The sequence below is a fragment of the Heptranchias perlo genome, chromosome 24, assembly GCF_035084215.1.
Source record: "Heptranchias perlo isolate sHepPer1 chromosome 24, sHepPer1.hap1, whole genome shotgun sequence".
NCBI classification, from domain to species: domain Eukaryota; kingdom Metazoa; phylum Chordata; class Chondrichthyes; order Hexanchiformes; family Hexanchidae; genus Heptranchias; species Heptranchias perlo.
In genome coordinates this window covers 29,726,792-29,753,502 of record NC_090348.1, presented here as the reverse complement: position 1 = coordinate 29,753,502, position 26,711 = coordinate 29,726,792, and the positions used below count along the sequence as shown (strand labels likewise).

General features: G+C 45.2%; 1 protein-coding gene across 1 annotated transcript in view; it reads left to right on the top strand.

Annotated features, from left to right (window-relative positions):
* The window catches only part of LOC137341652 (F-box and leucine-rich repeat protein 13-like), a 239,183-nt gene that overhangs the window by 70,980 nt on the left and 141,492 nt on the right, over positions 1 to 26,711 (top strand). Inside the window, exon 7 of the mRNA XM_068004991.1 lies at positions 11,426 to 11,561. Coding sequence (XP_067861092.1) covers positions 11,426 to 11,561 — 136 coding nt within the window. The remainder of the gene's footprint in view (positions 1 to 11,425; positions 11,562 to 26,711) is intronic.

Sequence of the window (26,711 nt, the reverse complement as noted above, 5' to 3'; positions counted from 1 at the left end):
GGGTTCTGATGGGTGGCTGGAGTGCCAGCCTGTTTTACGTGGGATACCACTTGTAATATGCAAATTGGGATCATATGACGTACGTAGAACCCCAATTGCAATTTTGAGGTACAAATGATCGGATTCCGCTATGTTCCGATAACCCACAGCATTTGAGACACCTTGCTATGTGTGAGGACTTTGAAAATCTACCCTGGTGAACAACAGAAACAAAAACTAACACCGTCTATACAAGCCATTCATTTATGTGATATTGTGATCATAAGGTAGTAGATCATAGCGTAATGTATAAAACAGCTGCCTAATGTGGTATTATTGGAAGGCCTGATAATATTATGAAGAAAGAAGAAGAAGACTTGCATTTATATAGCGCTTTTTGTGACCTCAGGACATCCAATGAAGTACTGTTGAAGTGTAGTCTATTTTGTAATGTAGGAAACGTGGCAGCCAATTTGCGCACAGCAAGGTTCTACAAACAACAATGTGATAATGACCCGATAATCTATTTTTTTAGTTATGTTGGTTGAGGGATAAATATTGGCCAGGAGATGCCTCCTCTTCTTCGAATAATGCCATCGAAACTTTTATGTCCACCTGAGAGGACAGATGGGCCCTCGGTTTAACGTCTCATTTGAAAGACTGCACCTCCGACAGCGCAGCACTCCCTCCTTGGTGCAACAGATTGGATTACTAGTGAGTCTGCTTGCCACACTGATGTAACACTGGCAACTCTGGTCCACCCTGCTCCAGGATATTGCCATTCAGAATTCCTTGAAGATATTCTCCATGTGTTTCTGAGATCAGTATCCAATTCTGTTGTTGTTGAGGTGACTCATGATCTCGAAAGAAAGAAGAATGAACTTGCATTGATAACAGCCTTTCGTGACCTCAGGACATCCTAAAATGTTTTACAGCCAGTGAAGTACTTTTTGAAGTGTAGTCATTAATGTAGGAAACACAGCTGCCAATTAGTTCATAGCAATGAGATAAATGATCAGCAAATCTGTTTTTGTGATGTTGGTTGAAGGATAAATATTAGCCAGGACACTGGAAGAACTCCCATCCTCTTCTTCAAATAGTGTCATTGGATTTTTTTATGTCCACCTGAGAGGGCAAACGGGGTCTCATTTAGCATCCCATCCAAAAGACAACATCTACGAGAATGCAGTACTCACTCCCTCAGTGCTGCACTGATGTGTTAGCTTAGGTTGTGCTCAAGTGTCTGGAATGGGCTTGAACCCATAACCTTCTGACTCAGAAGCAAGAGTGCTACTATGGAGCCGAAGCTGACACGTTTGTAGACCATGGCACAGTTACCTGAATAATTCTTACAATCTGTGTCTTTGTCACTTATACTTCACCAGGTAAGCAGTCACAGAACTATGCAGTCTCCTAAAGTGGGACCTCCACATCTCTTCTGCGACAGGCATGGCTCTGCCCATGGTGGTAAAAGTCATCTGCCATGAACGTTAATACCACTGGCTCATTTCAGAATGTACAAGTGACATATGGAAGATCAGCCTGTATGCAGTGCACTGCATACAGCAGGGAATGAGGCATTGTTTGCCCAGACCAATCACTTCAGAACTTTTCCAAAAGGTGAGAAAAATCAACAGGAGAGGGCTCTTTACTTTTTCAGAGTAGCAAGATTCCAGGAAGTGCAAGGCCTCATCAATGTAACCCATATGAGTTCCTTTCAACAATATAATCGCATTTATGAACAGGAAGGGATTCCATCAGAACAAAATCATGCAAGTTGATACCAGGTACCCTGGAAGTTGCCAAAATGCATTCACTTTATGCCAATCTACAGTACTTCTCTTATTTCAAGGTCCTTGGGTCCCAGATGGATTTATCCTGAGGGACAAGGGATACCCCCAGAGCACAGGCCGATGATCTCAGTGCGGAATTCTAGAACTGCAGCTGAAAGAAAGTATAATAAGGCGCATATCTTTAAAAGGAGCCAAATAGGATAATTGGACTGATGAAATGAAGATTCAGCTGTCTTGATTGTGCCAGGTTTACACTGCTCAGCAGTGTAGGTAACTAAAATTACAGTCATACTGCACAATTTTGTTACCCAGAGAGAACTTACCATGCAACATAAGAACATAAGAAATAGGAGCAGGAGTAGGCCATACGACCCCTCAAGCCTGCTCCGCCATGCAATAAGATCATGGCTGATTTTCTACCTCAACTCCACATTCCCGCCCGTTCCCATATCCCTTGATTCCCTTAGAGTCGAAAAATCTATCGATCTCAATTTTGAATATACTCAATGACGGAGCACCACAGACCTCTGGGATAGAGAATTCCAAAGATTCACAACTCTCTGAGTGAAGAAGTTCCTCCTCACCTCAGTCCTTAAATGGCCGACCCCTTATCCTGAGACTATGCCCCCTAGTTCTAGACTCTCCAGCCTGGGGAAACAGCCTCTCAGCATCTAGTAGGAGCGAGAGGAGTGTCATAAAGAGGCCAAAGAGGACAGCAACAATGAAGCAGAGTCTGTAGATTTCCTAGCTCCACTTGAGCCAGGGAAATCCACCAATGGTTACTGGAGAACAATTTGAATCAAATTTGCAAGCTTCTGCAGCATAAGTGTTACTGTGTCAGATTCCATATCAATTGTGTCAAGGTTCTATGATCCCCCCAGCTTGGTGAATTCAAGATGATTGAAGGCCAAGATTCCCATAGCATCAATTATGCCACTCCCGAGGGTGCCTCAAGCTATACTTAGGACCTCTCTTAAGGAGGGGGGGGGTTAGCGGGGAAGGAGCTCCCTTGCATATGTCCCTGGAAGTGTCAAACATTCTAGGGTGGACAGCAGTTCTGTTGTGTGGTCAAAGAGCAATGCACATAAAAAGGTTGTGGCCTCCTCCTGTCACATTTTAGGACTTCAGACTATGCCGCCATAGGAGACTTTTGTGTAATATATGTTGAACATGCTAGTAATGAGCTAAATCTGGATCTCACAGGGTTAAATTCATAGGACAGCTGGTCCAGCAAGTATAAATTAGGTTTCAGATGATATGTCTGAACCAGTGTACTGGAGACAAAGAAAGATAGTTTGACATTCCAATAATCATTGACACTCATTGCTGAGCGTCAACTCTCACTGCCACATTAGGCTGGTGGATTCTTTTTGGGGATGAATGGGAGATAGTGAGTTCTGAACAAGGCAAAAGAGGAGTTAGGAAATTAGCTTTAATTCAAGCAAAACGACCCACTGAAGTGGGGTAATGTAACATGTTCATTATTTTTACATTATTCACAAAGACAAGTTTGTATTGATGAAAATAAGTAAAACCAATTGTAACTTGTTCTGAATCTTTGCTTTAGCATAGAATAAAGCAGCTTACTGATTCATAATAAGCCTTGCCTCACCTTGGAGAGATTGAAGAATTACATGTGCGAAACATACAAGGATCTGGTCTAGTTTGCAAGGGAATGCTGTTGTTAGATCCCCAAATTATGCTGTCGTACAAATAGATATGGGGCAATGTGAGTCAACTTTCATACCAATTAAGGGAGTGACTGATGCCACTGAACCTGAGAAGGTATTCATGGCAGACCCAATTTGTATCACCTCCATACTAGCCATCATACTTTGCAAAGTTCTTTGCACACTCTCAATGTACTCAATGAAAGTCATTTTCAACTTCAATGGAAATGAAAACCGGTTGGGACCACCAGAACAATGGATGGCACAGGAGGAGGATGATGGTGAAGATGATGGAGGACTAAGCCACCCAAGAGTCACAGCTACATGATATTGCCATCTCAGGACAGCAGCACCCCTTCATAGCACTACACCAGTGAAATGTGGGAGGCAACACCAAACTGCCAAGAAGCAAGCTGCCATGAGATGAGGGCTACCTCAGTCCATAAGCATTTTGTACAGCATGAGCAGCCAACCACCTCCCGCAATCCCAGACTTCAGGTGGCACCTAGAAGAAGCACAAGAATAGATTTTTAAAAAGGCATGTGTAGGCATTCAGGGGGAACATGATATGAAAAATAGGTTGATTGTTTACACTTTGGAATTCACTATAATAAATTAGAATGTGCACTGACATGGCACTTTGTTCCTCATGGAGGTTACAGTCATACAGAAAATGATGCACTTATGAGGTGCTGGTGTCTTCACAGATGTGATGATAATTGGCATGATCATGTAGGGGTAAAGAGGGCTGCTGAGTTGTCATATGATAGGATGGGTAATGATTTGAGGGATAGTCTGTTTATTGGCAAAATGGTTAGAAGGAGGTAAAGCTGCAGTGTCAGAAGTAGACCTTATTCCACAGAAGAGAAGACTTTAGTGATGGGACATGCTTTGATACCTCTTGCTGTAAATGCTGTCTGACTCTCCTTTGCTCCATCCTGTGGTGCTGCTGCCTGTCCATGGTAATGGCATACAAGGGTATGCTGATACGAAATGTTGTACCAGCTCCTGAGAAGTCCTGACTGTGGGTAGTGGGTGTGGGGTTTGTTTTTAACCCTCTAAGAAGCAGTGGGAAGTGCAGGTGTCTGTAGGCAGAATGTTAAAAAAACACTTTAAAACATATTTTCTACTTTCAGAAATCTCGGGAAATCTTCAGTTCTGCCAGTATTAGCTGATCCTGGCAGCTGCTGCACCTGATACAAATAGGTGTTTAATAGCAGGGTAAACCCAGGAAACTCTCATATATAGCACCACTGGCTGACAGGCAGCCACATATAACTGAGGCCAGTAGTGACTCACAGGCGCATCAGGGAACGACTCCAAAATAGAAACTCAGGCAAAGCCATTTAAAAGGTGCGTAAGCACTGGAAACTGCTTCCATGTGACTTTCCATGCTGGAAAAATTTCCAACACTGTTCCACTGCTGGTAATGTGCCAGAAACAGCAATGAAATTCATCCCTATTCATCTAGATTCACAGGAGCTGCTTTTAATTTATGCTGCGTGAATTGAGACAAAGGAGAGCTACCGTCTTTGGCACTGAAGGTCACCATCCCCAGAAAAGAATGGGTCGAAACAGCTGACAAGAGATAGCTGGCAGTGAATGCTATTAGCAACATCCGGAGGACTTGGGACTCCGAATGTAGAAGATGCAGACCTCAGGAAAGCTGTTAAGTCTATCCGACTGTTTCCAATATCAAGTAGCCTTCCCAAATATGCATGCCAAGTATTTCCTGAAAACCTGGACTGCAGCCTACTATGGAGTATGTAGTAACTCCAGGGGAATCTGCAGCAGAGCCTGCTGTAGCATGGGTCCTACAGTGAAAGTATTTCTCATGAATACTGTTCTTTAGAGGCCTTGGATTCCAATCTACAAGTGATCTTATGTCAGACACCAACTGGAGGATCAGATTGAGAGAAGCTTGATGCAGGGATTCACAGACCTTTGCACAGGTCTCTTCCCATACAGGTCAGTAGACATGTAGAGGGAATGTCCAGGAAAAGGGGCATGGCTAGAGAATGATGCTGCTGTCTTTCAAAGAAATGTCACATCCAGCCTATCAAACACATGGGTCCTGTGAAAGTGACAGGACCTGCCAAACACAGCACCAGTGGACGTGGTTCATTCAGCTTCCTGGCTACCTTATATCACATTACAGGTTTGTTGAATTCTGTATACCGCATTTGCAATAAAACTGATAGCCACAGGAGTTGAGGAAGGGCAAATAATGTTGAAGCACTGAAGGACTGTTCCTCCAGTTTCAGTGTACAAATGTATCTGTCTACTTAGTGAAATGTTAATTGCTCCAACGATTGAATTCATGAAAATATTTACCCTACTCCCGGTCAGTACTTGTACCTAATCTCTAGTTTTGGCTGGTGTCTGTCTTCCAGGCCCAGGCCTCAGTCTGTGTCTTGCATCCATAAGGCTCCCAGACCCTCCTAGAGTAATCCTAGAACTGATGCTACTCACTGAAGTCTGAAACTCTAGCCCCAGGTCCAGGTCACACACTCCCTCCCAAGCTTCAGCCCTGCTTAATTCTGGCCCAGCTTCTTACTCTGTCATTGGTTGAGCCCCCATCCCCAGTTCCTATTTTACTCTTGCATCTTCCATGAGCTCCTAAGCTACTCCCCACTTGATCACTATGCCTACCTCCAAGCCAATACATTTTAGTTGTCAACTTGCTGTGTAACCAAGGCTTTAAAAAAGCTAACGGGCAGCAACTGTGTTCCCTCAAAAAAGCAACGTGTGAGGGCTTGGAACACAAATAGAAGAAAGAGAAGACATAAGGGAGGACAGATGTAAAGAAAGAATGAGATAAGGAGTGGTAAAAACAGTCATTGACAAAATGTTGCCATCGAAATGAGAAAAAAGTGTGTGACAAGCATACTGAAAGAAAGTGAGGAAATGAGTGGAAGACAAACAGAAAGAAAGAGAGGGGGACAGATAATAAGAGTGGAAAATAAATTAAAGGCAATTACAAGAGGAAACACTTCTCTGTTTACATTTTTCTCCATAAGCAATGCCATGGGAGATCAACAAGTAGTAGGAGTAAAGGGAGTTTCTACCTCTAGTATATGTAAAGGGGTAATTTTCTGACTTTGTGCTCCCAGTGGGGAGCCTCTCCCACTAGAAGCGTATGTCAGAAATTCAAGTGCACACTGCACATGATTTTCTGACCATTTGAGGTAATAGTCAGAATTGTGCATATGCACACCATGACTTTCCCACATCTGCTCCCAGCAAGTAAGACTCCATGCTGGGAGTGCGAAGTCAGAAATTGACCTCAATAGAGAACTTTTTCTGGCCCGTCTTTTGTTATTTCACTGATTGAAACTGATATCTTCTTGGTCTGTATGTCTCATTACCAAACTATAACAATTGTAAACAATTTTACAACACCAAGTTATAGTCCAACAAATTTATTTTAAATTCCACAAGCTTTCGGAGGCTTCCTCCTTCCTCAGGTGAACGGTGTGGAAATGAGATTTTCGAATCCTTCGCATTTGAAAATCACAGAACAATGCCTGGTGATTACTGCCCGTTGCCAAGGCAATCACAGTGAGCAGACAGAAAGGTGTCACCTAAAAGGCCACCGAATATACAAACCCCCCAAAAAAAAAGAGAGAGAGAGAGAAGGAAGACAGTCAATGACCCGTTATATTGAAAACAGATAACATTTGTTCGCTGGTGGGGTTACGTGTAGTGTGACATGAACCCAAGATCCCGGTTGAGGCCGTCCTCATGGGTGCGGAACTTGGCTATCAATTTCTGCTCGACTATTTTGCGTTGTCGTGTGTCTCGAAGGCCGCCTAGGAGTATGCTTACCCGAAGGTCGGTGGCTGAATGTCCATGACTGCTGAAGTGTTCCCCGACAGGGAGAGAACCCTCCTGTTTGGCGATTGTTGCGATCAGAAGACTAACACGGGACGCAACCAACAGAGTACCCTTCGTCGTCCAGTACTTCCCCGGAGCGGAGAAACTACGCCATGTTCTCCGCAGCCTTCAACATGTCATCAATGATGACGAACACCTCGCTATGGCCATCCCCACACCTCCACTACTCGCTTTTAAACAGCCACCCAACCTCAAACAAACCATCGTTCGCAGCAAATTACCCAGCTTTCAGGAGAACAGCGTCCACGACACCACACAACCCTGCCACGGTAACCTCTGCAAGACATGCCAGATCATCGACACAGATACCACCATCACACGAGAGGACACCACCCACCAGGTGCACGGTTCATACTCCTGTGACTCGGCCAACGTTGTCTACCTCATACGTTGCAGGAAAGGATGCCCCAGAGCATGGTACATTGGCGAGACCATGCAGACGCTGCGACAACGGATGAACGGACACCGCGCAACAATCGCCAAACAGGAGGGTTCTCTCCCTGTCGGGGAACACTTCAGCAGTCATGGACATTCAGCCACCGACCTTCGGGTAAGCATACTCCAAGGCGGCCTTTGAGACACACGACAACGCAAAATCGTCGAGCAGAAATTGATAGCCAAGTTCCGCACCCATGAGGACGGCCTCAACCGGGATCTTGGGTTCATGTCACACTACACGTAACCCCACCAGCGAACAAATGTTATCTGTTTTCAATATAACGGGTCATTGACTGTCTTCCTTCTCTCTCTCTCTCTTTTTTTTGGGGGGTTTGTATATTCGGTGGCCTTTTAGGTGACACCTTTCTGTCTGCTCACTGTGATTGCCTTGGCAACGGGCAGTAATCACCAGGCATTGTTCTGTGATTTTCAAATGCGAAGGATTCGAAAATCTCATTTCCACACCGTTCACCTGAGGAAGGAGGAAGCCTTCGAAAGCTTGTGGAATTTAAAATAAATTTGTTGGACTATAACTTGGTGTTGTAAAATTGTTTACAATTGTCAACCCCAGTCCATCACCGGCATCTCCACATCAAACTATAACACTCTGCATTACTTACTGAGGTAACAGGGAAGCTGTCAAAAATCTGCTTATTAAGTATGCTTGCTAAAAACAAATTGTCAGATAATTGTCAGTAAGGTGATGGAAAATGAAAATGCTGGTGGATAGTGTCGGCTTTGTCCTCTAGTCTACCTCAACATTGTGCCTTAACCCCAACCTTATTGCACTGGTGTGAATTTTTCTATTTCCTCCTCCAGTTATCCTTATGACCTATTTGAGTGAACGTAACATAAGAACATAAGAAATAGGAGCAGGAGCAGGCCATATGACCCCTCGAGCCTGCCTCGTCATTGAATAAGATCATGGCTGATCTTTGACCTCAACTCCACTTTCCCGCCTGATCCCCATATCCCTTGGTTCCCTTGAAGTCCAAAAATCTTTCGATCTCAGTCTTCAATATACTCATTGACTGAGCATCCACAGCCCTCTGGGGTGGAGAATTCCAAAGATTCACAACTCTCTGAGTGAAGAAATTTCTCCTCATCTCAGTCCTAAATAGCCAAATAGTTATCCCACTACTCACCAGACGAAGGAGATAATCTCTGAAAGCTTGTGATTTTAAAATAAAATTGTTGGACTATAACCTGGTGTTGTAAGATTCCTTACATTTGTCCACCCCAGTCCATCACCGGCATCTCCACATCACCGTTATCTTGAGACTGTGATCCCTAGTTCTAGACTCTCCAGCCAGGGGAAACAGCCTCTCAGCATCTACCCTGTCAAGCTCTTTCACAATCTTCTTTGTTTCAGTGAGATCACCTCTCATTCTTCTAAACTCCAGAGAATATAGGCCTATTCTACTCAATCTCTCCTTATAGGACAACCCTCTCATCCCAGGAATCAATCTAGTGAATCTTCGTTGCACCACTTCTAAGGCAAGTATATTCCTCCTTAGTTAAGGAGATCAAGACTGTACACAGTACTCCATGTGTGGTCTCACTAAAGTCCTGTACAAATGCAGCAAAACTTCCTTACTCTTGTACTCCAACCCCCTTGCAATAACAGCCAACGTACCTTTTGCCTTCCTTATTGCTTGCTGTACCTGCATGTTAACTTTCTGTGTTTCTTGTGCAAGGAAACCCAAATCCCTCTGTATAAAACCATTTAATAGTTTCTCACCATTTAAAAAATATTCAGTTTTTCTATTTTTCCTACCAAAGTGAATAATCTCACATTTCACAATATACTCCATCTGCCACCTTCTTGCCCACTCACTTAATCTGTCTATATCCCTTTGCAGACTCTGTGTCCTCCTCACGGCTTACTTTCCCACCTAGCTTTGTATCGTCAGCAAACTGGATATAACACACTCGGTCCCTTCATCTAAGTCATTAATATAGATTGTAAATAACTGAGGCCCAAGCACTGATCCCTGCAGCACCCCACTAGTTATAGCCTGCCAACCTGAAAATGACCAGTTTATTTCTACCGTCTTGTTTTCTGTCCGTTAACAAATCCTCTATCCATGCTAATATTATTACCCCAACCCCATGAGCCCTTATCTTGTGCAACAATCCTTTATGTGGCCCCTTATCGAATGGCTTTTGAAAATCCAAATATATTACATCCAATGGTTCCCCTTTATCTAACCTGCTAGTTACATTCTCAAAAAACTCTAATAGATTCGTCAAACACGATTTCCCTTTCATAAAATCATGTTGACTGTGCCTAGTCACATTATGATTTTCTAAGTGCCCCATTACCACACCTTTAATAATAGTTTCCAGCATTTTCCCGACTACTGATGTCAGGCTAACTGGCCTGTAGTGCCCTTTTTTCTCTCTCCCTCCTTTCTTGAATAGCAGGGTTACATTTGCTACCTTCCAATCCACTAGGACTGTTCTAGAATCTAGGGAATTTTGGAAGATCACAACCAATGCATCCACTATCTCTGTAGCCACCTCTTTTAGAACTCTAGGATGTAGGCCATCAGGTCCAGGTGATTTGTCAGCTTTTAGTCCCATTAATTTCTCCAGTACATTTTCTTTACTAATATTAATTACTTTAACTTCCTCACTTTCATTAGACCCTTAGTTCTCCACTATTTCTGGTATGTTTTTGTGTCTTCTACTGTGAAGACAGATATAAAATATTTGTTTATCTCAAACTCAATTGGAATTTAGTGGCAACAACCCATATTCACTTGACAAAGGATTTTTATAGCAAACAGAGAGGAATACTTTCATTTTGCCAGTTAATGCTAGATTTCAACCCAAATTCTATAGGCGAAAGAGCCACTAAGGGTAACTTCAACTTTGTGCAATAGTGTAAAATGGGTGATAGCGAATCAGCAGCCTGTTCTACATCTCTCCCGATTTTTATTTCCATTGACTTCAATTGGTGGCCTATTCCCTATCATCTGTTTTACACTATCACAGAAAGTCAAAATTACTCCCAGTATGTTTTAACCCCCAGTCCCTAATTGTCAATGATGAACATCCATTTTCTTCAGTTTTAGTTACTTGTGGTAGTAGTAGGGCTCTCACTTCTGGGTAAGAAGATGGTGGTTTTCTGTCCCCTGATTGGGGCTCTCACTTCTGGGTAAGAAGATGGCGGCCTTCTGCTCCCTAACCAGGACTTGAGTGCATAATCCAGGGTGACCCATGTAGTACTGAGGGAGTGCTGCATTGTTGTAGATTCTGTACTTTGTATGAGACATTAAACTGAGGTTCTACTTGCCTATTTCAGCAGTTCAGTCAGATGTTAAAGATCTCATAACACCATTTGAAGAAGAGCAAGGAGCTCTTGCTTAAGATTCCTTTATCAATCGATATACCACCTAAAAGCAGGTGAACTGGTTATTCATCTAGTTTCCTGGTGCAGAATGACCACCACATTTGCCTACATAATAACAGTTATTATACTTCAAAAAATAAATGTAATTCATTGTGTAAGGCCCTTTGACATGTTTTGATATGAAAGCCTCTCTATAAATGTAAGTATTGTTATAGTATAAAAAATTGATTATCAGCTTTATGTCTACATGACTTTTTACTGTGTCTTCATTCTGAAACCTTTCATTCCAGATTAACTTTTTCCCAGTAAGTAAATGGATCGAAGACAATGACGTAGCATATATTCTGCGGAGCTACCGTGCTTCTGTCATCCATTTGAGCCTTCGTGGATGCAGCAAAGTTGGCTTGGCAACCTTCAGAGGCATTAGTGAGTACATTTGACAGTTTTCATCTCTGCACATTCATTTTTGTTCATGCTTGAAACAGAGGTGCCTTCTGTTTAAAGAAAGACTTGCATTTTATAGCATCTATCACAACCTCAGGATGTCCCAAAGCACTTTACAGCCAATTAAATACTTTTTAAAGTGTTGTCACTGTTGTAATGTAGGAAACATGGCAGCCAATTTGCAGCAAGGTCCCACAAACAGCAATGTGATAATGACCAGATAATCTGTTTTAGTGATGTTGGCTGAGGGATAAATATTGGCCAGGGAGAACTCCCCTGCTCTTCTTTGAAATAGTGCCATGGGATTTTTACAACCAACCGCAAGGGCAGACTGGGCCTCAGTTTAACATCTCATCTGAAAAACTGCACCTCCAACAGTGCAGCACTCCCTTAGTACTGCACTGCAGTGTCAGCCTGGATTTTGTGCTCAAGTCTCTGGAGTGGGGCTTGAACCCACAGTCTTCTGACTCAAGATTACTGCTAGTGACACACAATTAAGGAGTGGAAGGTTAGAGGCATCAATGCGTGGTTTAAGAAATGATGCAGAAGTGGGGGTTTTAGATTTCAGGGGCATTGGGGCAAATTCTGGGAATGGCAGAAGCCATTCAGGAGGGATGGTTCACCTGAACAGAAATGGCACCAAAGTCCTTGTGGACATTAGATGGGGAGGAGGATTTAAACTTGTAGAGAGTAATTTCCACCTTCACTGCTTGTGCAGTAAACCGGCGGATTGGAAATGAAAATCGGATGGGTTCTATAACAGGCGGGCAATCCGCTTCACCAGTTTACCGCCCGAGCAACGAAGGTGAAGATTGCCCCCAAAAGGTAGGACAAGGAACAGGCAAGGTAGTTGACGAGTATTGAGGTTTTCAAAATGTTAACTATAGATAAAATAGGCTTCAAAAATAGCAAAGGGCAGAGGGAAAATAACACAAACACTAGAGATGTAAGGAAGAAGGAAAAATGAGACTTACTTTAGAAGAGACAAAAGAGAGACAAAAAAGTAAAAGGGCTAAATGTATGTTCATTAAGATACATAAGGAACAAAACTGGGGAACTGGAAATTATGATTGCTGTAGAAAATATGACATCATTGTTTTAACAGAAACTTGGCTTCACCCAGTGCTTCACAGGAAACTAAGGGATCGAATGTAACTTGTTTCACCTGGCACTGATGGGCATTAACGGCCTCCAAATGGAATCGGTAGCCTTGTAAACCCTGACAATGTGGCCGGCAACATTTTGAAAGGGGTCTACTGCTGGGCCCCAAAGCATCTGCCTATTTCAGGTGGTAATCCCATTTTATTATGCAAATCGTGTGGTCCCCACAAAAATAATCATAGCAGCAGCCACCCTGGGACCCAAGTCCCCTGCGATCACCCCTCCCTCCCCCTTAGCTGCATTTAGCTTTCTGGCAACTGAGGAGGATGATAACACTTATCCAACAGTTTGAGGATTAAGTTGTCGTTAGTCATTTACTTTTGAAGTATTTCCTTTATTGATGTGACTTTACAAATAATTTTGTTCGACTGGGATGTGGGAATTTAGGGGGAAAAAAATTGGATAGGGCCTATCATTGGGCGGGGGTAGCGCGATCCACTATTACCCCACGCCCAATGGCCCTTGCGCAGGCAGGACGAGACTTTCGTGAGGCCTGAGGACTTAACTTCAAGCAGCGTTCCGAATCAGTGTTGACACGAGGATTCAATGCAATTCTCACTTTCTACCAGCAGAGGGAACCCCAATCTCTTAAAGGCAAGCTGTCTCTTAAAAATCTCTTAAAGGTAGCCGATACCTGTTATTTGCTGAAAATAACAGTCAGCTGTCTGAACGGAGATCAGACATCGCACACGCAAAACACAGATGCAGTTCCTGTCCCTATGTTTACAAACTGATGAGTTATGTTAAAACATTGAATCAAGGTGGCGCACTACTAAATCCCACAGCCTCCAATCTGCATGCCAGACCTCACCAATCTACCGATCTGAGTTTGTACCAGGCCTGCGAGAGTGCATGTACCAAGGTTCTCTGCTGATGCTCTAGAGGCCTTGGTGCAAGAGGTGGACAGAAGGAGGGACATTCTCCATCTGCGGGGGGGAGGGGGGGCAGCTAATCAACCATGACAGGCACATCACCCAGGCACACGTCCCGCTTACTTGCAGGAGAATGTGGCGCATATCAGGAGGCAGCAAGTGGCAGTGGCATGTAGCCCCTTGAGCCTGTTCCGCCATTCATTGAGATCATGGTGGACTCCATATACCCACCTTAGCCCCATAGCCTTTAATACCCTTGGTTCACAGAAATCTATCAATGTCAGATTTAACATTCACAAGTGAGCTAGCATCAACTGCCATTTGCAGAAGAGCATTCCAAACTTCTCCCACCCTTTGCGTGTAGAAGCATTTCCTAACTTCAGTCATGCATGTCCTGGCTCTAAATGTTAAGCTATGTCCCCTTGTCCCAGTATTCAAGTATAAGAGACCTCCAGAAACAGTCATAAATGTCTCGGCAGCCAGAAGCAATAATCCAGCCACTAACCTGTTAATCCTGCATGGTCCCTTTAAATAGCGCTGGCAAGGGTCCTCCAGGCACGCTAAGACACGTTCAGATGGTCGGGGTTAAGACTCTGTGATGAGTTGAGTGTTAGACACCATTTTCTCATTCGCTTCATTTTCTCCTTGTTTTACATGCTTCCGGCATGGTATTTGCGCATGTGCTAACTCCTATACCAAGATGGCATCTGGCGCACGTCACACTGGAAACGTGCGTGCGCAGCCAAGACGCCATCTTGGATGTTGGAGCGGCCGTGTAGCACCGAAACAATGGGCGCAATACGGCCCAATTTAGTGCCCTTACTCTCTGGTAGATACAGTGCAAGTATCTAATTTGGGGTCATATGTGCTGGGGGAGGTTAAATTATGTCTTTTTCATTTTGTGTTTTGTTGTTTCAGTGTTATTTGCCCTCATAAACAATTTGCTTAAGATCAGTTTCTGAAGTACTCTTTTAGGTCTTCACAAAGTTGAATTTTATCTCGTATATTTTGGGAAAATGATGTTACTCTCTTAGATTCAAAAGATCCACTACTGTCATTATATATAGTTATATATTGTAACTAGTTCTTCAACAACAATTGCAATTATATAGCACCTTTAACGTAAAAACTGACCCAAGGAGCTTCACAACGGAGATAGATAAAGGAACGAATGCTAAGCCATGGGGAGAGAGATTTGTAGCGATAACAGAAAGCTTGATCAAAAAAAATTATTTCGGAGTAGATTTTTAAAGGTGGAGAGAAAAGAGGAGAGGCAGAGGGGTTTACAGAGGAATTCCTGTAAAGAGCAGCGCCAAAGCAGTGGAAGGTCATACCTCCAATAGTGGGGATAAGGGAGGAATGCACAAAAGGCCAGAGCTAGAGCACCAAAGGGCGTGGGAGGAAATATAACGCTGGAGGAGGTTACAGAGATATGGCAAAGTGTGACTATGGAGGGTTTTGAAGACAATTCTGAGAATTTTAAATTTAATGCATTGAGAGACAGGAAGCCCTGTAGGTTAATGGAACATAGTGTGCAATAGGATACAGGCTGTTGCATGTTGGAATTTATGAAGGGTGAAGAATGGGACCCTGGCAAGGAGGGATTTAGAATAATCGAGTCTAGAAGTGATAAAAGCATGGATAGGGGTTTCAGCAGTAATGAGGCTGAGGAAGGGGCAGAGGTGGGAGCTGTTGTGGATGTGAAAGGAAGCAATATTGATGATGGACATGTCAGGTTTGAAACTTAGTTCTGGGGCGAACAGGACACCAATGTTTCATACTGGTTGTTTCAGTGTGTGAGTAGCCAGGGAGGCAGATGGACTTAGTGGCAAGGGAACAGAATTTATGGCAGTGGCCAATAATGATGGCTTCAGTCTTCCTGATGTTATGGTAAAGGAAGTTGTCACTTATCCATGACTAGATGTTAGACAGGCTGGTTGGGAGAGGTAGAGTTGGGCGTCATTACCAGACATATGGGGTTCAATTTTCAAATTAAAAAACGGGGCAGGGGCATTGAAAATTGCCACCATTTCAGACCCGCCTCCAACCCGCCCATTTCCGGTTTTCACTGGGGCAGGATGAGGGGCAGGCGACTAACCCACTCCCAGGAGGCAGGTCGGGCCTTAAAACCGGTCAAGGAGGCTTCAGGCCTCCATTTTTCACTAATTCCTGATTTCAACCCTGGGGGGTCAGGATTCCCGGGCCTTCTGTTTTACATCTCATGAAAGGAGGCGAGAAGGCCCGAAACTAACAGGTAGGTGCCTAGAAAGGCACAGCTTGTGGGCCCAGAGGAGCAGGAGTGCTTCCACCAGGCCCAACAAGCCTACCTGCACCGACCCCCCCAACGATCGCGGACACCCGACCCTCCCGATCGCGAACCCCTGACCCCGATCCCCCAACCCCAAATCCTGATCCTCTCACTCCGATCCCCGAAACCCCCCTCCGATCCCCGACCCTGATCCTCCCCCCACCACTCCGATTCTCTGACCCTCCCACTCAACGATCGCGGATCCCCGCGATGACCCCCGATCCCAACAACCCCCCACCCCCGTGACTGACCCCCGATCCCATCCCCCATGACTCGCGACCCCCGTTCCCACCTATGCCCACCCATGCCCCTTGCGCACCCTTGCCCCCCGTATCCCTCCCCCATCCATACAAACAAAGACTTACCTGCAGACTTACCTTAAGACGTCCTCTCCCTGGCTGGTCTCCCGTCTGGCTGAGACCAGCCTGTCAATCAGTCGGACGGGAAACCGACAAAAAAAAGACGTCCTTACGTCAAAATCGTACGGACATCCAGGAAACCCGTACTAATGGGTTTCCCAACCTCAATTTGAACCCCTCCGCCCCCTTCCCACTCCGTTTTAAAATCACCCCCATAGAAGCTGACCCCATGCCTGTGGATTATGTCACTGAGGGGAAGCATATAGAAGGAGCCAAGGTTAGATCTATGGGGGGAGCTCCAAAGCCAATAGTTGGCAGGGGCATAAAGAAAAGCTATTGCTAGTCACAGTCACAGAGGATGTAAATTATGACCTTGATTGGGCTCATTTCACCTCCGTAACCACCCATCTCCACCTCAGCGCATCTGCTGCTGAAACCCTCATCCATGCTTTTGTTACCTCCTGACTCAACTATTCCAATTCTCTCCTGGCTGACCTCCCATCTTCCGCACTCCATAAACTTCAGCTCATCCAAAACTCTGCTACCCGTATCCTAACCCGCAAAAAGTCCCACTCATCCATCACCCCTGTGGTCGCTGACCCCGACGCCTCCATTTTAAAATTCTCATCCTATTGTACAAATCCCTCTTGGCCTCACCCCTCACTGCCTCTGTAATCTCCTCCAGCCCTAGAATCCTCCAAGAACTCTGCATTGCTCCATCTTCTATTTCCTTAGCCTCACCATAGGCAGGCCATCTACCGTCTGTGTCCTAAGCTCTGGAATTCTCTCCTTAAACCTCTCAGCCTCTCCACCTCTATCTTCTCCTTTAAGACAATCCTTAAAACCTACCTTTTTAACCAAGCTTTTAGTTACACCTCTTTCTTTGGCTTTGTGTCACTTTTTGTTTGATTACAGGTTGGGACATTTTCCTACATTAAAGGCGCTATATAAATGCAAGTTGTTGTTATTGTGCGACGTGAATGTCACCTGCCACTTGTCAGCCTATGTCTGAATGTTGTCCAAGCGCTGCTGTAAGCTGGCATCAGCTACTTCATTATTGCAGGAGTTATGAATGGAGCTAAACATTGTGGAACCATAAACAAACAGCTCCTGATCTCGTGGGGGAGAGAAGCAACTGAAGATGGTTTATCTAAGGACACTGCCTGAGGAACTCCTGCAGCAATGTGCCGGGACTGTGATGATTGGCTTCCAACAACCTTTGTGTCAGCCAATGGAGGGTTTTATCTTTTATCCCAATTGATCTCAGTTTTTCTAGGGCTCCTTGGTATCATATTTGGTCGAATGCTGCCTTGATGTGAGGGCATCTATTCTTACCTCGCCTCTGGAATTCAGCTCTTGCATTCATTGCTGGATGAGGTCTGGAGCCAAGTTGCTCTGGTGCAACCGAAACGGAGTGCTGGTGAGTTGGTTAATAGTGAGCAGGTGTCACTTGATACCACTCCATCCATCACTTTACTAATGATTGAGAGGAAGCTGGAAATTGGCTGGGTTAGATTTATCCTGTTTTTTCGTGGATATGACATATCTGGGCAATCTTTCACATTGTCAGGTAAATACCAGTGATAGCTGTGCTGGAACAGCTTGGCTGCAGGATGCCTAGCTCTGGTGTGGAGGTCTTCAGCACTTCAGTCAGGATGTTGTCAGGGCCTAGAGCCATTGCTGCTTCCAGTGCACTCAGTCACTTCTTACTGTCACATAAAATGAGCCAAGCAGGCATCTATGATTCTGGTATCTAGAACTTTTCAAGGTGGTCAAGTAGGATCATCCACTTAGCACTTATAGATGAAGACACTTGCAAATATTTCAGCCTTGCTTCTCGCACTCATGTGCGGGGTTCCACCATGATTAGGGATGGGGTACTCCTGGAGCCTCCCCTTCTTGTTAGTTGCCTGGTTACCTACTACCATTGTCGACTGGATGTGGTAAAACTAGAGAGTTTTGTTTGGGTGTGAGACTGCTTAGCTCTGTCTATAGCCTGCTGCCTTTGGTGTTTAGAATACAGGTAGCCCTGTGTGCTTCACGTGGTTTGTACCTCATTCTAAGGTATGCTTGGTGCTGCTCCTCACGTGCACTTCTACACTACTATGGTCAAGTATCTCAAATTCTGTGGACAGATAGAAGACAAACAGTGATAATGACCATAGCCACAGTCACAGAGCATATTACTCATGTCATTGGCCAGAGTCATCTTGGGACTGAGAAGGATGGAAGCAAGATTGGAGGAATTTGTACAAGGAATTTTGAGAGAGATGGACACGGAACTGGGGGGCAATGTTCAAAGACCTTAGAGAGGAAAGGGAGGCTAGAGATATGGCAGTAGATGAAGAGCACATGGGTATAATTAAGTTTTCTGAGGAAGGGTGATGATTAGAAGAGGGAAAGTGTCTGAGGGAAGGGAGCCATTAACTTCAGCTAGCAAGGTGGCCGGAAGGGGAAGTTGAGTTGTCAAGAATTCAATGAGGAGGGGATCTAGGGAGCAGCAAATAGGTCTCTCGGAAGAGATGAGAATGTAAATGATGTGGGGGCAGATGGGGGGGAAACTGCAGAGTATTGAGGTATCAGAGCTGGAATTGGTGGTAGCAAGGGGGTAGCGGAAAGGGAGTAAACAGCAGTGGCAACTGCATACAATAGTCTCGTTCTAAGAGACAAAGACATTTATGAGCTCATTGTATTTGATATTGGAGGTGAGGCTGGAGGGTTGGAAAATGGGATTGAGGAACAGTTAGTCATGAAGAAGAGGAGCCTAGGGTTGTCCTTGCCCTCCAGTTTGATCCTAGAGTAATGGAGGGGTGATTTCCAACTTGTGCATGCCCATTTTGCCTTCAAAAATGAGTGCTATGATCCCAAAAATCGGGTTGCAATCTTACACCCCCTTTTGTACTGAAAATTGGCCCAATGCTATTTTGGGTCAGGCCTTCTCTTAAGCTGTCCAACACACCTGCATGAAATCAACGGACGCATATTTAAGTATACAAATTAGGATTCCTGAGCTTGTTTAAGGACCCAAATGCCATTTCAGTCAGCTCTGGCGTCCTGTTCATCATTTCTACAATAATCAAAACATTGTTGTCGGAAGCCAGTAGGGTGTCATTTCTAGTGAGATTTAAAAGGATCACCAGCTGCTCAGGCAAATCACTGATTAATTTATTTTGAGTGCTAGTGTGCTGCTTTTACTTTTTGGCTACTGGAATGTTTCAGAAAGTTATATGGCTGAGTCTACAGAGAATTATTGATATGGGGCTTCTGGATTCATAGGTGTAGTGCTTGGAATGCCATTGTGGCTGAAAGAAGAGAAGGGCGAGGAAAAGCAGCAAGCTAGAGTCTAGTGACTTGCAGCTGCAGAGAGAAGAGGCAGATGATGCTCGAGTGTACAAGCCCATAACTACATATCTGCATTTCAGCAGTGTGAGAAGGCTCTGGTTTACTAGGGAAGCCATCATACAGCTATCTCACCTGTTGCAGGATCAATTGCAGCCCAGCACAAGGTCACGTACATCCATGCCTGCGCCTGTGAAGTCATTGTGGACCTGAATATTTATGCCAGGGTTCCTGACAGTTTCCATAATGCCTTCATCCTTTGCCAGTCCTCAGTGTCCTCTCTCTTTCACCCAGACTTTTGGGTGAGAGATTGGTTGTTTGGGGACAAAGGCTATCTCCTGCAGACTTGACTCATGACACCTCTCGGGAACCTGAGCACAGTTGCGAAGATGAGGTATGATCAGTGCCATGCCTCCACTTGAGCCCCAATAGAGCAGACCATAGGCATCCTCGAGCAATGCTTCTGCTGCCTGCATAAGTCTGGAGGCAGTCTCCAGAGAGTCTACAGGAGTATCAGTGTCTGCTGCATGAGGTCCAACTTTACCATCCAGGGGGGCCACCCCATTGAGACACCTGCAGATGAAGATATGGAGGCAGAGGAGCATAAACAACAGGAACACAGAGGATGATGTGGAAGAGCAAGGCTCACCTATCCTGCCAGCTGCAAGAGTTTTTTGACAGCAGCTCATTGAAGAGCACTTCAGCTAACAACTTCCTATTCCCCTGCACCAACAGTCCCTCCCAGCATCAGTCCCAGTCTTACCACCACCCTTAGGGCTGCATTCAACCCAAATACCAGTATAGGCCTTTCAAATAAATCACATTGCCTGGTCAAAGATACTCACCAAACAAACTTAACACACCAAGAATTCTGTAAATCAGCTTTAAAACTTCCATAAAGTACTAATCACCCTGGTGCAACTCCCAATGCCTGTCCTAAGTGCTCCTACCTACTCGCATGCTCCTATGACATATTTCTTGAGTGGCTGCAGCTTGGGAGACTGCTGTGCCTCCGACGAGGGCACGAGATGGCCATGGCGGTGACCTCGAGGAGCTCGGGCCTGAGAAGGCCTGGCTGGAGACTGTGGCACCTTGGCAGCTGCCATGATCATATGGTCCAGCTGGCTTTGTGGCACCAGGACTGGCACTGGATGAGGGGGTAGCAGGCATGCTGTCAGCCTAAAAAAGGACAGCATATGCCTCTCAGGGTGCCACTGCCGCTCACATGGGGCTATGCCTCAGCAATCCGACTACTCTGAAAGAGAGTAGACTGTAGGAGTGCTGTGACATCTTGGAAGTCTCTATCCATGCTTTCCTTTAAGCTTTGTAAGCTGGAGGAAATGATGAAGCCTAGGGCCTGCACAATCTCAGTATGTGCATCCCTGAGAGATGCTACAACGGGTGCCAGAGACTCAATTGCTGGGCCCAAATGCTGTCTGAATAGAGGTGACCACATACTCCATGGTAGATGGCAGTAACTTAATGCCATGTGTGAGTGCTACACACAATTTGGAAGTAGACTGCTCCACACTGCCCAACATGGTGTGTGCCCCCCCCTCCCTCCACCCCAAACAGGCAGTCCAATGCACCTGACCATTCCTACAACTACAATGCGTCTTTTGTAGGCTGGGCCCTGGAAGCCATCATCTATGCCCTCTAAAGCAGGGCTAGGACGTGAGCTCACCCTCTGGTGAGCTATGTCCTGTACAGTTCTCTCCTCCTGCCCTTGCTCCTAGAAACTTGTCATTGGTGCATCACTCAGCGCTAACTCTTCAAAGACACTATCTAAAGGTCGCGGGTTGCCGATTTCTGAGCTGTTGCTTGCAAGCATCAGAATGTGAGTTGGTGCATCTTCAGTTAGGGTGTCCTTCTCTTGTACTGCCAATGGGCTGAGAATTTCCATAGGACCTGGAAAAGGGGAGAGAAAATAGCCAGTAGTTAGAGGCAATGATGAATCATTGCAAAAGAGTGGTCACTCAATGCAGCACCAGGCTGTGATGCAGATTGAGTGAGGAAGATAGTTAAGAAATAAGAGAAAAGGGTGATTATTGGGCCAAGCATCCTGTGGGACATTTCCTCGTGCCTTGCCATCTGCTAATGCTCTGGCTTTCCTTCTGTCCGGGATATCCATGGCTACCTCTTCTGCTGATTTGAGGACTTTGGTGTGGGCCCTCTCCCCGGCATTGTGTGCGTTTGTCCTGTAAAAGAAAGGGAGTGCATTAGTGAGTAGCGGGCTGAAGTGTTGTGAACATCTGTGTATGAAGGTAGAATACGTTGGTTAGTGCTATGAAGAAGCATTAAGTGCATGCAAGAGAGGGCATTCATTTTGAGAGCAGTGGCAGAGTGTGAAAGTGTCAGCAGGAGGAGAAGCATTGAAAGGTGTTGCTATGATTGAATGAGAAGTACGGGAAGCAGGGGATGTCAAACTTTTTAGTGCTGCTGTTGCAATAAAGTGGTGCAGGCCTGTGCTGATAATGACAACTAACTGTGACTAGGAATTTTATCTTGGCAGCTCAGGTCATTAAACTTCATCCTGCACAGCTTCTGGGTCAAGGGGCTAAATTTCTGGTGTTAACATGCTCTGCCACCTCAGACATCCCTGCCTGGCACTGTGGAAGAGCACCCTTCTCCCATGTGACGGGAAGAGGTTACTTTTTCTTCTGCTGACCTCCTGGACTAAAGCTTCCAGGGCACTATTTGAATATTAGGGTGCTCTCCCAGTGCTCATTGTTGCAGCTAATGCAATAAGAACACATTAAGTTGAACTCCACAATAAAAACTGCACATCCACTTTAAGAGGTGCAGGCCAGCTGGAAGTGACATTGGGCCCGTCTAAAATCCCTCCTCTCCATGGGCCAACTGTCCAATTACCAGCACGATTCATGCTGACAGCTATCCCATCATATTTAAATGAGGCACAAACCTGAAAATGGTTTATGCCTCCTGCTGACATTATCAGGTGAGCGACTCGGCCGCCATGCCCGTTTTGCATCTATTCTGGACGCAACTTGAAAATATCCCCCCAGCGGTTTTGGCCGCAGGTAGTGAGGCACTGTAATGCTTAACATGGTCAGACCTGGTGATGGATGACAAGACCAATTGTGCACCACATGTGCTTGAGTTTGCAGCCCTTGGACTTGAGGACATAAAGATGGGGACTGTACCAGGGGAAACTGCAGAGTTGGGAGACAGTGAATGATTTGGTGGGAATGAGCATGTCAAACCAGATGCACGGGAGTGGTTAAGAGTGTCATTGGAAGCAGAAGTGTCACGTCAGATTGAGGGCCAAAGGAAAGGGCATTGAGAGTGAATTAGTGTGTAAGCTGGAGGAAAGTTTTTCCATGAGTAGATGAGGAGGAATGTGGGAGCATTGAGAGAAGTGGGTGGAGAGGAAGACAAGGAAATGGTCAGAGAAAGCCTTGCTAATGATCAAGACCTCAGGAACAGAGAGGTCAAGGTTGTGGATGAGGGAGTCTTATGTGAAGGGTGAGATTAAGTGAGGCTAGGAAGAAGTTGGAGGAAAGGGGATACAATAGTTTAGATGTAAGTTAGTCACTGAGGATGAAGAGTCCTCAGTGTAAAGGCTAAGGATGTAGAGGAGAGAGATCTTGGCGAGGAAGTCGATATGGGCTTAGGAGGGAACTGTATGACAAGGATTTTAAATTAGAGGGAAGAGATTTGGAAGAGGGTAAGGTGCTAGAAGGAAGAGGAGGTCCCAGTGGAGTATGGGCGTATTATTCAAGTAAGTGGTTATTTATGTTAGCCCCTCAGATGGATTTCTCTAGCTCCAACAAAAGCACTGTTACCATTTCTTGTTTAGAATAAATGATATAGTTTGAATGAATACTATGAATTAGTCAATTACTATTGTTCTAAAAAAAAATCTCCAGTTCTACTTTATAATTGTCTAAAGTTTAAATTAATAGAAATGTATTTGTTAACCCATGAGGGTAATTTTAACCCCCAAGGTCAGGTGAGTTGGAGGCGGGTGGGAAGGTAAAAATTTCAAAATTCTCAAACTTGACCCCAACCTGCACTTCCGGTTTTAACAGAGGCACGTTTAGGTGCGTGCAAGTAACCTGCTCGCCGGAAGCGGGTCGCTCGTTATCCTATGCTAAAAAGGCTCATTTGAAGAGATTTCAACAAGGATTTAAAATTAACGCCTTCAGCATGGGGAAACTCGTCAACGAAATGGAGGCGAGAATGAGTGGCACTTCATGAGGATGTTTAAACTTCTCATTCCCTGATATGAATAAGGGCTCGGTGCTTACAGTTGCTTTCTCAGTTCCCTCTGGCAAGCGCTTTGCAGAGCGTTCTTGTGGTGAGACATTTGTTGCTGAAGTTTAGAGGCTTTCAAATGAATAAAATCAGGATGGGGGCGCTATGGGTGCTTTCGATTAGAATTCAGATGAGGAGGACAATCAACATCCACAGCAGCAAAGTTGTGCTGTGGCGGGAGCTGCAGGTGCACAAGAGAGAGGAGAACAGAGTGGAGAAAAGCAGAGTAGAGAGCAACAGAGGGGCCGAGGTCGCAGGAGGCACTACCCATGTAACAGGGACTATGGACAGAGGGTCAGCTTCCTTAACCTATCTGAAGAGCAGTGCCTCTGCAGGCTCAGATTGACATGGCAGGTGGTCGCAGACATCTGCAACCTCCTTCAAGAAGAGCAGCTCCCTTCTGGACCTGGAGGCCACGCATTGTCAGTCGCTGTCAAAGGGACCACTGCCTTCAATTTCTTTGCCTCTGGCTCCTTCCAGGGTGCCACCGGAGACATGTCGAGAGTCTGTCAGTCAGCTGAACATAAATGTCTTAGGCAGGCCACAGATGGGTTGTTTTCCAGGACGTCGACTTATGTCAACTTCCCCTGGGACGACAATAACCAGAATGAGCGGGCAGTCGAATTCGCGTCTCAGGCTGGCTTCCCACAGGTATAGAGTGCCATCGATTGCACACACATGGTAATCCAAGGACCACCAGAGGAACCAGAAGTATTCATCCAATGCAAGGGATTTCATTCCATCAATGTACAGCTGGTGTGCAACCACAAGAAGAGGTTCATGCAGATTCCCTGGGAGCTGCCATGATGTTTTTATACTGCGGCAGTCCAACATCCCAGACCTCTTGGTACCAGGAAACAGACTTAAGGGGTGGCTCATTGGAGACAAAAGACACCCCCTTCAAACTTGGCTCATGACACCTGTGAGGAATCCCTCAAATGAGGCGCAAGAGCGCTACAACGAGAGCTGCATGACCACTAGATGTGTCATCGAGCAAGCCATCGGCATGTTGAAAATGCGCTTCAGTTGCCTAGACAGGTCTGGAGGTGCCCTTCAGTACTAGCCAGTAAGGGTCTCCAGAATCATAGTGGTGTGCTGCATTCTGCACAACATTGCGCAGCAGCGAAGATTAGAGGTGGAGGACGTCCAAGGCACACATCAATCATCTTCTGATAACGAGACCATTGAAGAGGAGGAGGAAGAAGAGGAGGACGAGGAGCAATACGAAGGTGGGGCACCCAACGCCAGACCAGCCACGTACATTGCTGCTCGGGATGCCAGGGATGCCCTCATAGCTCAAAGGTTCAGCTAGTTTGTCAGACTGGAAACTAAAAAATGAAACAAATGTTCAGTATTAAGTGTTAAATTAAGAATGCACACAACATTAAAAATTGCACTCACCCTTTAGGCAGGAAAGCCCTTTGGTGTGGTCTCTTGGATGTTTCCTATTTTATTCCTCAGCTGGAAACAATGCTATTTTCCCTTGTATGGTGTCTGGCAATGAAAAACTCAAGATAACATAAACATGACCACGTCAAAGCATATTCCATATTTTTATCTTAACTGTGTACTGATCTATATTTTGAATATTTGGAAGTCTAAGATGGTCAACACAAATGGTCGCTGGGTTGTAAAAGTCTGTGAACTAGAAATTCATTCATGCCATGACCGTTTTACAGGCATAAAATAGGCGTCTAAGCTTCCGAACCTGGCAGGCGGCGTGCACACACATTCTTTGCTCGAAGTGCGCTGCCTGCCATATTGGTAAAGGTTCCTGTATAAGCGTCCAGGACCCACACCTGAAACATGCATTAGGCCCATTGCTTATGGAAATAGGGGGCCTAACGCCTATTTGAGGTTCCCTTTCCAAAATGACCACAGGAGGCTGTTTCCCGAAAGGTAAATTTTAATTTTTTGACTTACCTTATTGCGGAGCCGGGAGGAGCGTGGGCTCCTCGTTAAATTCGTGGAACGCTGTCGGCCACCAATTGCAACCCTCCCAAATGCCTCCCCCACCCCTCCTGGACTTTGCTTACCACTTCGGCTAGCGTCCAAGCCAGCTGATCTTTGTTCTTCTCGGGACCGCCTTGGCGCCTGCAGCTCACCAGTAAACAAATGAGGCCAGCGGACCAATTTCCTGTGGTCCTGCCACATTAGGCGCATGCAGCGTGCGCTGCACCAGGATCGTGACCCAATTTGGGCGCAATCCAATTTCTAGGTTTGTAAATTTAGCTCAAAACTAAGGCTTCTCAGGTCCGAATTTTCAATCAGGTTATGCTGGAAAATCAGCCTGGGGACTATTTCGTGGGTACCCCCCATCCCAATTGTATTTTATAATTTTCAATTTATGGACTTGTATACACATATGTGTGTGTGTGTGAAAGTTACAACTATCAGAGTTGTAATTTGCTCAGGTTGCACCCAGATTGCATCGTGCTGTCACATGACAACCAGGCAGCAAATTTACAGATAACAGCTGTGTCATATGATTGGTGGGGGAACAAAATCAGTTTAGCACTTTATATAGCTTATGCCAATAAGTAAAGATTCAGAGCTAAAGTTGTTTGTGTTGGAAGATTTTTGTGTCACTTAAGGGTACAGGAAAGGGCAGAGGAATGGGACGAAGTGGATAGCTCTTTCAGAGAACTGTCACAGGGATGATAGTGGTTCCTTCTGTGCTGTAAAATTCTATAATTCAATAGGCTGTTCATATTTACCATGCATTATTATCCATATTGATTCTGAAAAGGATCATTTCAGAATGCCTGTGTTAATGATGATGAAGTATTGTCTGACTGTAAATGGCTAATATATG